At 40.4% G+C, this 15,186-nt stretch overlaps 1 protein-coding gene across 1 annotated transcript in view; it reads right to left on the bottom strand.

Moving 5' to 3' along the window:
- Positions 1-3,322: 3,322 nt before the first annotated feature.
- NOX3 (NADPH oxidase 3) overlaps positions 3,323-15,186 on the bottom strand; it is a gene marked incomplete at its 5' end in the record, with an annotated part of 57,183 nt that continues 45,319 nt past the window's right edge. Inside the window, 2 exons of the mRNA XM_037126232.2 lie at positions 3,323-3,449; positions 13,246-13,370. Of these exons, the coding sequence (XP_036982127.2) occupies positions 3,323-3,449; positions 13,246-13,370 (252 nt within the window). The remainder of the gene's footprint in view (positions 3,450-13,245; positions 13,371-15,186) is intronic.

Raw genomic sequence — 15,186 nt, 5'->3', positions numbered from 1 at the left:
CAACATATGGATCTCGAAATGCCTTAACTCCAGTGCCTGTCTCCTATCTTCTATCTTATTGTTGTCCAGTATTTTAGTTTTCCTTTTTAAAAACATTCCTTCTGGAATAATTATTCATTTTTTTGGAGTCAATGTTTAAAGATTTTGACAAAATGTTTTAAAATTTCTTTGCTCATCACTGCCTCTCGTATCTTGTTAATTGAATTTCCTCCTTCCTTAAATACAGCCTTTGGTAGTTGTTTCAGGGAGGGTCATGGATTTGAATTTGCTTTTGTTGGAAAATATCTGTATTTTGCCTTCACTTTTCAATAATAATTTCACTGGGCACAAAATTCCCAATTGACGTTCCTTCAACATTTTGAAGACATCCCATCATCCTTTGATCTCTGTGGGTCTCTTTGAGGAGGGAGCTGTCAGATTCATTGCTGTTCATTTGTGGGAGATTTAACTTTTTTCTCTCTGTTCACTTAAGGGTCTTCCCTTTCATGATGATGCTTCTGAATGTTGGATTTTCATTTTCTTTTCCTTTTTTTTTTGTTTCCTTTTTTTCTTTCCTCTCCTTCCTTTCCTTCATTTTTTCCCATTTTTTTTGCTTCTTTATTTCTCATATATGTTCTCTTAGATCAGGAACGTCAAACTCACTTTCACTGTGGGCCACATCAGCCTCGCAATTGCCTTCAAAGGGCCGAATGTAATTTTAGGACTGTATAAATGTAACTAGTCCTTAACTAGGGACAAGGAGCTTGGCACTGCCACTGGGTAGAAAGAAGGTGCCCGGCCGGATAAAACAAGTTGGAGGGCTGGATTCAGCCTGTGGGCCTTGTGTTTGCCACTTGTGCCCTAGCTGAACTTTAGAATACCTGTCGTTTCAAAACATTTAAGAGAATTTAAATTTTAATTGGAATTTTATTTAACCTATTAATTAATTTGAAACAAATTGATGTTTTCAGTATGTTCAATATTACTATTTAGAAACATATTATTACCCATTTAAAAAATGTCTATCAATGGTTTTTCATTTATCAAATAATTGTGCACAATTCTTGTTAAGTGGATATACAGGCCTGCTACAATTTTATTTCTATTTTGAAGAGATTATTTTCTTTTTTAAAAAAGCTACACATTCTGCTTGGTTCTGCATTAAAGTTATATGCTGATTGTTTTCTATCTGGATAAGTCTGACTCTTCATAATATGTTGGGAAGTAGCCTAATGGTCAAAACAAAAAGGGGATACAAACAAGTAGAGATGTGAAAAAACACACCACATTTTTTTTGTTTAAAAAAAGACTTTATTTTTTAGAACAGTCTTAGGTTTACAACAAAATTGATAGAAATGGACAGAGCTTGAAATCTTTGTTTAAGGACAAGTATGTTCTACTGCACTAAACAAACCAAATTAACAATAAAGTGTATTTTATTTTTAACTATCCAGGGAAAGAAAAGTAATAATTGAAAACTAAGAATTAAACACAACTAAGAGAAAACCTTTCACTACATTTAATTTTCCTGCTAAAGATTTAGTATGTATATTTGACTGCAGAAAATTCTAGTTGTAAAGACTGAATCAAACTTAAATGAGGAAATAAATACACAGAAAGACTGGGTATGTTAAAATTAGTAGAGTTTGAATGACATGCATCAAGCAATACTTAAAGATACTGAGAAATTACAGTGCAGAGTTAGTAGTAATAATTTTTGAGACATCAGAGAATGTACCCAACTTTTCTCCTAAAGCATATTTAAAAATTATAGAATCAAAGTCAATATCTGAGGATAAAGTAAAAGAGATTATTAATTTATAACTGAAAAAATCTAAAAGAGCTCAACTGGCTTGCCTGACTTTATAAAAATAAATCATGTCAGGCCAGTTTAATTCTCTTTTATGACAGAACGATCTATTTTAATTTCAATAAATGTTTTGTTCTATTATATATGGCATGCTATTTATAAGCTACGAAATATGGGATGGCACACTGTTCTCAAGGGCTAGTTATTGCTAATTTGTTTCCAGATGGAAGCCCATAGTAACTAGTAGTTGCCAGAATTCATGGTAGAATTCTTTGGGCTCAATAACATGATTAAAAATCTACAGAAAAGTTTTGAGATATTCCTAATTAAATTTAAAGATATTACTAAGTTAAGTACTTGTATTCATCTCCGATGCTAAACTTCAACACAATCTTGAAATATTAGAAGAAAAATTCCCTCCAAATGAAGCAGTATTATTAGAGAAGACTATAAGATATGAAGAACACTTCAGGAGCACTGCTGGGGGTAAAACAACAGCAGGATAAGGACAGACTACATAACTTAAAATAAGATCCCAGTGGAAGGTAAGCAGGACTGTCACAATGATTACAGATCAAAATGTTATAGTGACTAAAAGTACTTTTTAGAAGAAAGTGAGAGAGAAATAAGGAAGGAAGAAAAAATGAGAGACAAACAGAATTTAGTTGTCTTGAAAAGTGTATGGCATACAAGATCTAAAGCATCACTTCACTCAACACTAGTCATGCTTCTATTAGAATATTATGTCGCATTTCAGTGAGTACAATTTAGAAGCATGTGAAGAAATAGAAATGGATTTAAAGAAGAGCAACAACAAAAATTGAAGGGCTACAAAATATATCCTAGGCTGAAAGCTTAAGAATTCAGTGTTGTTTGGACTGGGAAAGGAATGGGGACAGGATGATTTTATTGTCATTTTTGAGTATATGAAGGATTTTTGTGAAGGGTAACTCCCATCAGTGATTTCTCAGGTCTATAGAAGAAAGCATGAAGGAGTTTAAGTGTCAGCAGAAAGGATCAGGGGTGGACACAAAGCAGATGTCTTTGCTATCAGGGTGTCGGGAATTGGAATGATTCTAAGGAAGACCATGACCCAAGCTGCCGTGCTAGTCTGCATGTTGGGTGCACCATTAAGCATGCAATGAGTTTGGGAAATGCTCTGTGTCAGTGGTCAGCAAACTACCCATTATCTGCTTTTGGATTGCCCACTAACTGAGAATGTCTTTTACATTTTCAATCATTGAAAATGAATCAAAAGAATAGTATCTCATGATACAAGAAAATTATATAAAATTGGATTTTGGTGTCCATAAAGGAAGTTTTATTGGCCCATGCCACACCCATTCAATAGCATATTGTTTGTTCATAGCTGCTTTGGTACCTTACGATGGCAGAGTTGAATAGTTGTGACTGAGACCGTGACCCACAGCGTCTAAAACCATTATTATTTGCTCTTTCACAGGAAAAGTTTCCCAACCCATGACCCATATAACTGTAACCACTTACACAATATGTGGGTTTTATGTCCAAAGTCTAGAAGCTTTCCCTGTGGTAATAAAAGTGGACGCCCCTGGGGTCGGCAGATGAATACAGGCGGCACATCCTTTGAAGTGTCTTTGAGAGCGCTTTGGGCCCACAGAAGAACACGCCAACACTGCTGCTGCGGGCAGGGCAAAAGAGGAAGGGAAGCGTTAAGCAGGGCAACGCTAGCGGAAGCCGAGACGGAATTTAAAACCCAGGAGGTGGCTATGGTTGTCACTTGGCTTACTGATTTTTCTCCCCGCACTTCCTTATTTCTCAGATTTTCATTTCCTGTTTACAGCATCATGGTCTCCTAAAGGTTCCCAGGGCCCTGTTAGACTCTAAATCACACCAGTAGGTGGGGTCAAGAAGATTGAGGCTGTAGAGTCATGATGACTTGGGGGGGGCAGGGCAGCTTCAATATAAAGGTGATATGGCCTGGAGTTTTGGCCTGGTGACTTTGATTCATGTCCTCTTGGATGGCAGAATGTAAACTCCTTGAGAGCAGAAACCAGGACTGTTTTTCACTCATCTTTTATTGTAATCCCGCCCTCCAGAATAGTGCCCAGCATACAGTAGACCACCAATAAATGTTTATTGGATGAATGAATGAATAAATGCTTCTGCAGGTTACTACCTGTGTGGTCTTGGGCAAGACACTGGGCCTCCATCTCCACATGTGCAAACAAATACAGTAATAATGACTACATTATATGCTTTACTGAAAGCAGAATGCAATAATGCATTCATGAAGATTTAAAAAGTGTTAGCTATTACTCATATTCTGTTCAACCCTGCCTTTTTATAAATAATACAATTTATACTAAAGTCCTAACAACCTAGTTTATTTCTTTGGTTGGAATTACTTTAATTTTCAAAGAAGACCAAAGAGAAGAGTTGAAAGGAAAAAGATGTTGCAGAAAATGTAGTCACTCAGAAGTTGTCATCACTATCATGGCATTTCAGAAAACAGCGCTGAAGAGGTATTTTTGCATACAGGGTTGCTCAAATCCCCCATGAGCCCTACTGCCAACTCTGCTGATCTATCAACAATGCCATCAGGGAAATAATGCAGGTTACCTCTGCAAGATGGGAGGGGCTATTCTCTATGTGGACTTACAGAGACCATGTTTTCCCTTAGCTTGCACTGTGCTATTCCTTATACCATTTTCACTCTGGTATCGTTTAATTAGTTATTCCAGCCAAGATAAAAAGTTCTCCTACTTTGCTGTGCATAAAATCATGTAGGCAGATTGTTAAAACTTAGGGTCCTGGGCTTGAGTCCAAAGAATGCATTTTTAGCAAGGTCCCAGGTGATACTGAGGCATGTGGTGTATGAGCCACACTTTGAGAAACACTGTCTCGGAAGAATTCTTCAGATGCCAGGCCCTGCCCACCATCCCACCTCTCGGTCTTCTTACCTAGTTTTTGTTGGAAAGTGCCTCTAAAGCCTCTTCCTCTTTAGCTTATACAACAACGTGGTTCTCTGCCATATATCATATCCACATTTAATTGCGTTTTCCAGGACCATGATATCTTTGGTAGAAATTGATGGTTCAATTACATTTCAAACTCTAGCTTGAAAGAAACTTATCAAGTGGATTCATTTGTAAATGATAATATGTTTAAAATGGATGAGTCCTATTTTTAAAGATATCATTCCCATAGCTAAATTTGAGAAGGCACTTTTTTTCAGAAAACATTTCATACTGAAAAATATGTGTTTATGACTTCATATAGCAAATGTGTTTATGGGATTATAAGGCGGGAGTTAAGAGTGCTGTTGTCCCCACAGTTTTGTTGCTGATCAACTTTGGGTGCATTAAGGACCTCCTCAGAACTCCATTTTCTAACCCCCCATGAGGATTAGACGAACTGCAGGCACAGCTTTCTGCTGCAGGCTTGGTACGTGATGAGCTCTCAGGAACAGGTAGCTTCTGTCACGATCTCCGTGATGTCTGCCTGTTCTGCGAAGCTGAACAGAAGGTATGAAGTGGACTGTTAACCTAGAGATGATTGCAGACTTCCCAGATCAACACGGCTATCAGCAGGCTTTTTGAGTTCTGGACTAAAGACATTCTGGATGATAGATGGGTCACGCAAAACCTTTCCCAGTGAGGGGTCACTGTTTGGCTCTGTGTCTGATGCTCAGAGGTACCCTTGCATCTAGGTTCAAAGGTGCTGTTATGGGTGGTGATATTTTTCTATTAGTGTGGGTGTCACCAAAGAGATTGCCACCGGCCCATTCCCAACAGGCTAAGACTGCCCTTCATTTGCAGAGGCAGTGACCGCTTGCAGAAGCTGAGGCCGCCCTTTGATGCTCCACCTGTTAAGGCTCCATTTCAAAGGATTCTGATTGCTGCCTGCCAGGTGGAACGCTGGTGTCCCCGGCAGCTCACTACTACCCTGCCTCTTTTGAAGTTGCGACTATTCCACCGCACAGCTAAGTCTCACAAAGGCCATTTATTGTCTACCTTCCACTAAGGCAGAAAGGCAGTCCCTCGCTAGCTCTCTGTGTATCCCTGTCCCCACATATTTTTGCTTGCCTTATTTATCCTACTTGGCACTTGTGATCTCAAATACCGAGATTTCTTGTCACCGTGCGAATTGTGACTCACAGAGCTGAGAATCCACACGAAGTGGTTATGACACAGATGTGGCTGTATTTTTTTTTATGAGGCAATGGACAAGTGAAACAGAGCCCTAATGGGATTGGCAAAGAAAAAAAAAACTTCTATAAAGTTTAATTACTCACGATTGCTTAGAATGTACAAAAAGAACAGATTCTCCGTAAGAGAAGTATAAAAATGCGAGGCATTGTTCTTCCGTTTATAGCCTGCCAAGCCCGCACAGGCAGGAGTTGGATCCGGGACTTTAGCAGCACTGATCCGTCTGAGCTGCCGACTTTGATGAGGAAAGGATGCATTCTGCACGGGCTGCAAAGACAGCTAACACGACGGCCTTGTATTTAACTCTGATAAACAATAAAGAAAATCCTCTTTCTCCTCTCTTATTTGCTAAGTAACTATCATCTTTTCTCTATGGGGTTGGCATATTTTTCAAAATAGTTCAGCAATGCCATGCATGAAAGGCATTTAAAATGTCACCCACCAGGAGATTCCCACCAGCAGATATACGGGAGAGTGGGTGCACCCAGAGTCATCCCACCATCTTGCTGGATTCTCTGCTTCTGCTGCCTTGAGCTCTTCTCTCCCTAAATTGTGTGTTTGTTTTTATGTGTTGGCTTTTATGCTTGGTAAGTTATAACCCTGTAGGGGCAGACCCTAAACCCCTTTTAAAAAAAATCAAATTACTTTATACCCTGAGTGCTTTCTGCAAATAAAATCGATACACAGAAGCTTCCCATGGATTTATGAAGGCTTAGAAGGAGGACGATGAGAGCTACAGACTCGGTATCAGACAATGGACGCAACTTCTGGGTAATCTTTCCTAGGGGACATTTTTCATTACAAATGCCTCCAAATGATTCACTGTGTAATTGTATTTTGTGCAACACCTTCTTTTTCATAACCACAGATGGTAGTTGTGTTGGCCAGTTTCGCCTTTTAGTCCATCTCCCAGTGGATCGGAAGCAGCCTGCCCTGTTACTTCTCTCTGTGTCCTAATGACTCAGGTGTTCATTAGGACCTACAGGTGACCCTGACAGCTTGCTCCCGGCTGTGGCTCTTCTTCCTTCTTCCCACCAATTCAATCTTCTCTGGCAAGAATTAGGACTCCTGTCCCAGCCCCCTCTTCCCTCTTACTGCCCCTTCGCTCACTGAGGCTGGTCACTTGCTCGGTACTGAGGGGCACGGACAGAGTCACTGTCCCTGAGGACGTCATGGTTAGATAAGGATGAGAAATGGAGGTAGTTGATTTGTAGCATTGGACCCCTGAAAATGGTAGACCCATTTTTTCTGCCAACCCTGTCTCCCTCTCCTCTTTGAAAGGACACTAAAATACATTCAACTTCACAGAGAAATATACTAATATTATTTGCCACAGTTAATGATTTTATAGAAACTTTGCAGAACAATGGTAAATCTACCTTGTTCTCACTCACCTTCCTAATTCCGCCTACCACAAATGGAGCATTGCCAGTAATTTTCATTGAATCTTCACTTGATTATAACTGAAGAGCCAGCATCCTCTGGTGCAAAGACACTATTTAAATATGCTAATGATATTCCAGTCATAAATTTATGATGGCATTAGTTTTCCCATGAAGCTATACTTTGTCATATGTGGGATTTCCTTTTAAGTCTATTTCTTTGAGTAGACTGAACATTTTAGCCCTATAACAAATGTTTGGTATCCCTGTTAGACAGAGGGCCTTGTATGCTATAATGAGAATGTGAATTTCTTAAAAATATCATTTAAGACCATGTTGCACATATGCACGTACAAATGAGAAGTGGAGGGTGGCGCACTAGCCAATGTGGTTCCAGATGGACACAGTGACTCAATTTGGTACAAAGGTATTTTTACACTTCTGGAAACAATGGGTAGTCTAAAATACACTCCTGTCGCGTAGACTAGCAGTTCCCAGTCAATTGGATTGGGCTGCACTGTTTTAACAAATGCTTGTACTCCTGTATTCTTTATTTTTTACTTCCGGATGAAAGAAACACCTCTATCGGAGTTAGGAAAAAATGGCCAACTCTTTAAAGTTCTCATGGTAATTAAGGATGCAAAGGTTCACATCTGCAAAGCATGGTGAAGGTATCAGTAAATAAGTTGAAAGTGACAAACTGCAAGTATGTGAAGTGTAAGCTCAAAGATCGAAGGTCTATGGAAAATTATTTTATTCAATTAATTGAAAACAACTGATCTATATATCCAGAAGGTTGACTATATGCACCATATGTGTTTATCAAAACAGTAGCTAGGGGTGACAAGAGTACATTTATTTTCATTCACTCTGTCCTCTTGGAGATGATTGCCTGACCTTCTGAACATCTCCGCCTAAAGCTTGGGGACATATTGAAAATGCCTATATAAATGAAATACAATTTCCATATTTGTATAAGATATGCACATCAATGCATGTATTTAATTAACCTGCCATATTTTAACTGGGAGCATAGTTTTCATTGTTTTTGTGTTTAGAGTACTCTTCTGTGCTTGTCCAATTAGCAGTATATGACAGTTGTCACATACATGTGATTTGGGGTATGTCAACCAATGACTCAGCTGCTATACATCCACTTACTATTGGTTGACCTTCTTTTAAAGCTGCATTTGTGTGTTTGTAACAGCTGACATAATTATGAAAATTAGTTGCAAATAAAAACAATAGAAAATATTTTCCCATTTTCAACTTTCAGACTTTGATCTCTTTTTAATTTTCTTCTCCTTTCCTTATTTGTATTCATTTTGATGCTCATCAATTTGTTTCTCTATTACTCTTATTTTTGCAATTTTCTGGTTCCTTTATAGCTTGCACTATTCTCTTTGATCTGCTTCCTTCGAGCTTTATTTTTGGTGCTGTTTTTCATGTTCTATAAAAAATATTTTTGCCCCTCTTCCCCTTATTCTTTTGATTTAACTTTTTTTTTTAAGAACAAGAACAAACTCCAGCTTTGAGCAAACAGGTACATGTTTTTAGAAGAGCAAGCCTGAAGATTCCTCGGCTTCACACTGATGAACAGAGATGGGTTACAGCCCACTTCAAAGGCCCTCGAGAACAAAGAACCTTTTTTGAGGCCACTAACAAACCCACCAATTCTTTCTGACCCATCTTTGCCACAAGATATGAACTAACAACAGGACAGACCTGTCTTGTAAGACTAGCCAAGTAGTCTTGGGAACAAACGTATCCTTGACATAATCAGGGGAAAACATGCTGTTTATCTCTTTAATAACCATCTCAGGGAAAATTAATGTTACTTTGTCCTTTGTGTAGAACCGTAATTGGATTGCGTATTTCATTTATATCTGGACAAAGGCCAGGATATTGAAATACTTTTCCATATTAAATTTTCATGTTTAAAAATTAGATTTTATTGGCATTCTCTTTCCGAGATTTCTTCATTAAAAGCTTCATTAAACATAAATCTTCTTTCTCACAGCAGAAAACAAAATTAGTTTAAGGAGGTCATTTTAGAAGTCTTTCGGAAGGGTGGTGCTAAGCTCTTTATAGGTGACTCATCTTCCTAGGGAGCTGGCATATTCTAGGGATAAAATGATCACTGTTCTTTGCCTGTATGTGTCTAATATTAATGACATTGATAGTTGAAGCTATACAACAAGTTGTGGTGTTCTAGTAACTGAGGCTGTTACAAATATGTTATTTTTTAAATTCGAGCTAGGAAGTCAGTTGTAGAGGCCAATTCAGTGACATCCAAACCTCAGGGGGCCTCTTCTACTCGGGGAGGATGAAGTCATCTATCAGAAAAGTTTACATTGCTAATGTGCTGAAGAATTTAACTGGGTTTTAAATGCACTTATGCACCAAACTTTGATTATGGTTTCTGAAAAGGAATGAGTACACTCTTCACCAGGACAACAAGAGAAGTGACAGCTACATTGTTTTCCACCTTCGAATTGTTCTCTTTTCCTTACTCCCTGCAGTGTCGGGCATACTCCTCAGCACCACACGATGTAATTTTGGGGGCAGATTGTGTACAAACTCACTTCCACTCTCAGTCTTTTGATGCTGTTGTTTCTGGCTCACACCTTTCTGAGGGAAGGGAGATAATTAAATATTTTGGCTTCAAAGGCCTTCCCCACTGGGCTGCAAACTTCATGTGTGACCAAAAAAAAAATGCATTGTGAAACATCAGTAAGAAACAATCATAATAAAGAGTAGTCCTATCTACAAGACTGGAAAACCAAGACGTGTCTGCATCAGAAGCCTGCAAAGGGGGAACATTCATTTCATGATAATTGAAAATGGAATATGAAACATTTATTAGATGAATATATATTGTTTTTTCCCCAAAAGGAGAAAATAGCAACCAAAAAACCTGGTGGTGGCTGCAACACATGCACTTGTAAAATTGTGTTAGTTTTCCATTCATGATGTTTTTCTTTGTTACCTACGTAGTCTTTTTAAAGAATCAGCAGATGAAATGAGTCAGTGTCTGTCTCTGGACAGCTATCTGATGGGTGTGAGATAAAGGTGGTGACCTGTAGCACTCAGCAGAGGCTCACAGGGGGCTCAGGGGACAGGACTGGGTGTTGAGTAAGAAGCACAAGGGAACCAGATTTGCAGGCTCCAGAAGCCAGGCTGGGTTAGAAGCACCATGTTTGGAGGGGAAATGGAGCCCCAGAAATGGATTCTAGGCCAAGAGTCAGCAAGTGTGAAGTCAAGAGGGAAAGGAGTAAGTGGGTTTTAGGAGGGGTGACTGAAAAGTCCTAAGGCCACTTGCTGTGGGCCTCAGCCACTTCTTAAAGGTCATCTGAGGCTGACCTTGAGGGGGGACAAAGTGATTGTGTAGGTTGTCCACTCTCCCTCTCTTAACTCTAAAGACAAAAGTTAAGCTTTTCTTGGCCTTTGTTGTTGGAAATCTTTTACTCTCAGGACTAGTCAAGATCAGGAGTAAGTCCGAACAAGCACTATCTCTTGCCTGGGCTGATGCAGAGCCTCCAAGGTGAACACTCTTGTTTTGCATCCAGGGTTCCTTAGGAAGACTGCCAGGGCATAGGGCATACAAAGGGTTGCCAGAGGCATTAGAGTGCATGGGCCAGTTTAAGTCAGAGTGAGTTCGCAAGAAAAAGAGCACTGGGTTGCCAACTTTGGACAGTTAGCTAGTCACTTCTTCCACTCCTCCCTCCTTCCTAAACCTCCTTCAAATAGCTGCTCCTGGGAGGTCTAACATATCCAATGACAATACGCAAGAAAATGAACCATTTCTGACACAGTAAAAATATAAGAAAAAATGCAAGAAAAAGCAGCCAGACTGACCAAAAGATGAACAATATTCACCAGCAAAGTATTCCAGAGAGCAAAAAATGAAAATAAAATAAAATGCTAGGGAATTACAAAAGGTTTAATGAAGTGATGACCTCTATGAAGGAAGACCATAAAGCAGTAATACCAGAACTGAGGGGAGAAATGACAAGACAATAGGGAAATCGTAGGAAATGGGGAATTAGTCAGAAATGCCCTAGTAGGTCTTGCTTTACTCTTCTTGGTTCAATACCGAGAGAGTGGACAGAAAAAAGGCCAGGGCATAAAATACCTAAATGACACAATTAATAACCTAGCTGTGAGTTAGAATATATTGCCCTATCCTCCAGATATGGACATGGTTCGAACTCTTATCAATCTACATATACTTCTTTGGTGATCTCATCCAGTTTTATGGCTCCAAACACATTTTATATGGTGATACTTCCCAAGTGCGTATCTTCAGCCCAAACTTCCCCTTTAAACCCCTGACTCCTATTCATCTACCTACTCAACATTTCCACTTGGATGTATAATGGGCATCTTAAACATATTGAAAACCTGAACCTCTGATATGGCATACCTGCCAATCTTCTCCTCTTACAGTCGTCCAAACATCCTTAAGTGGTAAGTCCATTCTAGCTTGGGCCATACCCACCTCCCATGCAATCCATGGGCAAGTCGGGCCAGCTCTGCCCTCAAATATCATCTAGAATCCAACTGCTTCTCAGCACCTCCACTGCTCCTAATCCAAGCCACCTCCTCTGGCCTCTCCGCTTCTGCTGTAAGCACCTTTCAATTTGTCCTCTCACAGCAGCCAGCAGCGATCCCATTAAACATAAGATGGTTCATGCTATTCTTCTGCTCAAACTTAAAGTGATTTCCCCTCACAAAATAAAACCCAAAGTCTTATAATGACCTGTAATGGTCCCCCAGTCCCCCACTGGCCAGGAACCGTGTCTCCTGTCTCAGGGCCTTTGTATGTACCGCACTCCCTCATTTCCTTCAGGTCTTTTCTCAGATAAGTAAAGTAATCTTTAAACAAGGACAATATTAGGACATATTGACTTTCAGGAGCCGTAGATGATGGGGGCTGAAAACAAACATTGGTTTAGGAGACACGTGATAACAATGAGAAATGTGTGCATTAGTGCTTTGCACTCTACCAAACTCTTCCACATACCATTTTTTAAATTACAAAAACCACACCATGACTGTACAATATCATCCATGTTTTATACAGAGCCTGAAGGCTTGAACAAGCTCAGCTCACGTAGTCAGTGCTGTCTAGAATCAGAAAGCACAGCCTTCGATTCTGTCTCATGGTCCCAGAGCAAAAGCTCTTCTGCTTCTACATAGAAGTTTATTATATATAATAATAGTTATAGTAACAATTGAAATAATAATGATAGCAGAGAATACTTACTGAATTTAAAGTCTATTGTAGGCACCTTATACATATTCATGCATTTCATCCTCATAGAAGCCTGGGAGACAAGCACTATTATAATCTGTGGTCTACAGAGAAGGAGACTAAGACAGTGGCAGAATAAACTACATGTTTGAGTAAAACAGTGGCAAGGGCAGAGCCAGGATTCACACCCAGGCACTTGGGCTCCATGTCCTGGGTCTGTAAGTACCACGCAAAATCCCTGCTTGGTTCTGTAACATTTCTGTCTGCTGTGCCAGATCCAGTTCACAGCAGGACAGAACTGATTTCTTAGGTCCCATTGGGTAATTAGAGATCAGCTATGTACATCAAAGATTTCTTGAAGATGTAGGCAGTGTGAGAAATACCATCTTTGAGTTTAAGTGTGAGAGGGTTCAACATCATTGCTGATTGTCAGGTGTTGGAAGCCAGTGAAGCAGACGTTGTGGTTCCTAAAACATCCTATGACCAGCTCTCCCCAGGGTGACATTTTGTCTCTAGACTGATGCTCACTACTGCAGCTGAACTGGTGTGCCCAAGAGCTGTCCATTTCAGCAATGACTTGCATCTTTCCAGGGAAGCCCCCAGTGGGCGGGGGAAGGAGTGCCTTACCTGGGGTGGTCGTAGGCCATCTGCCTGAACTCATTGTTCCAGTTTGGTCTTCCATAGGAGGTTTTCTGCTTTAATCCGGTGATCACATCAGTGTTTTCATCCCAGTGTAAAGCTATGTGAATAGCCTAAAATAGAAATTGTGGTATCAGGTGACATTTAGGAAAAAATAGGAATCTGCTACTGAATATAATTATCCTCATTCGTAGATTTAATACTAAAAAATTATGGGACTGGAAATACTTATTATTATGATAATAAGATATCAATAATTTTTCATTCCAGGACAAGCATAATATGTCCTTTATCTTGTATTCCACCGTGATCACAGTTCGCACAAAGCACGTCCGACACAGTAGATGTACAGTAGTAACATGGGCCTGGAAAGGAAATTTTTCTTTAAAAATGAGACCAATAGAGTCAATTTGGTTAAAGGAAACCTCGTATTAAGGTACTTCTTTTTTTCTGCCAAACTTTGCAAAAATTAATCAGTACTTTTGTCCTCATTCACTTAAGACTAAACCTTGGGGATCTGAGAAAGGCACTGGCAGATTACAGTGACAGGGAACATCCAGGAAGATCTTACTAAGATCTGCCTACTGGGTTGAAAGGATTTGAAGTGCACTGTCTGCGTTCAAGTGCAGGGAGGATGCTGAGTCTGGCAGGTAGGACACGATGGCCAAACATAGCAAGGGGCCTGGTCGGAGGTCTGTGTCCAACCGTTTGCCTTCAAATTACACCAATGCACAGAGACACCAGGTAACTAGTTGTCAGTACATAAAAGCCTGGGCCTAGCAGTGCCTGTGGTAACTTTTTGTTGTTGAATTCTGGCAGCTACCTTGCTTTTATGCCTGGAATTTGTGGCTCCTGTGCTCCTCCGTTAGACCCCAGGACAGCTCTTGAATTCCTGTGCTTCACACTTCACAGCTCTGATTGCTCCCTTCTTAACTTTTCCTGCTCCCCACAGTGTAGCTAACAACCCTGCTAGACCCAATCCCGCCCCAGGCTCCTGCTGCACCTGACTTCCCCAATTGGGCTTCTTATCAGCCTAGAAAGCAACCAGGGACAGGGTGGTTGAGCAGAAAATAGTGGTAGAGCCCTAACAGGCCCAGCTGATGATGGCAGACTGAAGTGGAATCGCAGAAATCCAGGCTGCTGGAAGCTGCCACCAAGCCAGGCCTGACCCCAGGTAGCTATTGGGATTGAATTTGGGAATAGGACTTGAGGAGAGAGGAAACTGGGGAGGAGAATCCTGATACACCTGATGTATCAAGACAGAGAGTGAAACATGAAGTTCAGACAAGAGTCCAGGAGTAAGAGCTGAGGTGGTGGGTGAGGATTGAGCTTTGGAAATGGGCAGAAGACCTGTTATCAGAACTGGTGGAAGTCAGCGTTGCATTAGCCCCCAGCTTAGAGTGGCCGTTTTGCACCCACCCCAGCAGCCTCTGGCTTAACGGCAGGATCGATCAGTTCCATATCATAAGCTGTAGGCAAAGAAGACAATGTCACTTTACTGTTGACTATGTGCCAGATCTAATGACCAGCTCAGGCCTTACTCTCCTCGGCTTTTTCACCACGTGGCCGAACGCTGCTTCCTCTTGATTCTGTTTGCATTATAAATTCCTCTCTGAACCTTTCTTGGCCCATTACACCCCAAAGAGCTCCCACTTTCGTAGTCCTGACTAGTATGGCCTACAAAGATGAATCCAGACTTTCTTCCTTCATCTTCCTGCCTAAGTAGAGTGCTGCATCTCAAACTCCCAAAGACATTTTTATGAAGAATTCTTTCTGTTCCTTCAAATTGATCATCGTAGCTAAAAATGAGTCTTCCCAAATAATTTGTGACTTCAGCTGTTGAGTGGCTCTTAGAAGCAGGCAGTGTATGCCGTATGGGAGGTACGAAGAGGAAAGAGAAGGTCCCGCTTTGTGAGGAACTGCTCACTG

Source organism: Artibeus jamaicensis, unplaced genomic scaffold (assembly GCF_021234435.1).
Source record: "Artibeus jamaicensis isolate MK-2021 breed Jamaican fruit bat unplaced genomic scaffold, CSHL_Jam_final contig_497, whole genome shotgun sequence".
Taxonomy (NCBI): Eukaryota; Metazoa; Chordata; class Mammalia; order Chiroptera; family Phyllostomidae; genus Artibeus; species Artibeus jamaicensis.
The sequence above is the reverse complement of the archived record's forward strand: the minus strand, read 5'-3'. Positions and strand labels throughout refer to the sequence as shown.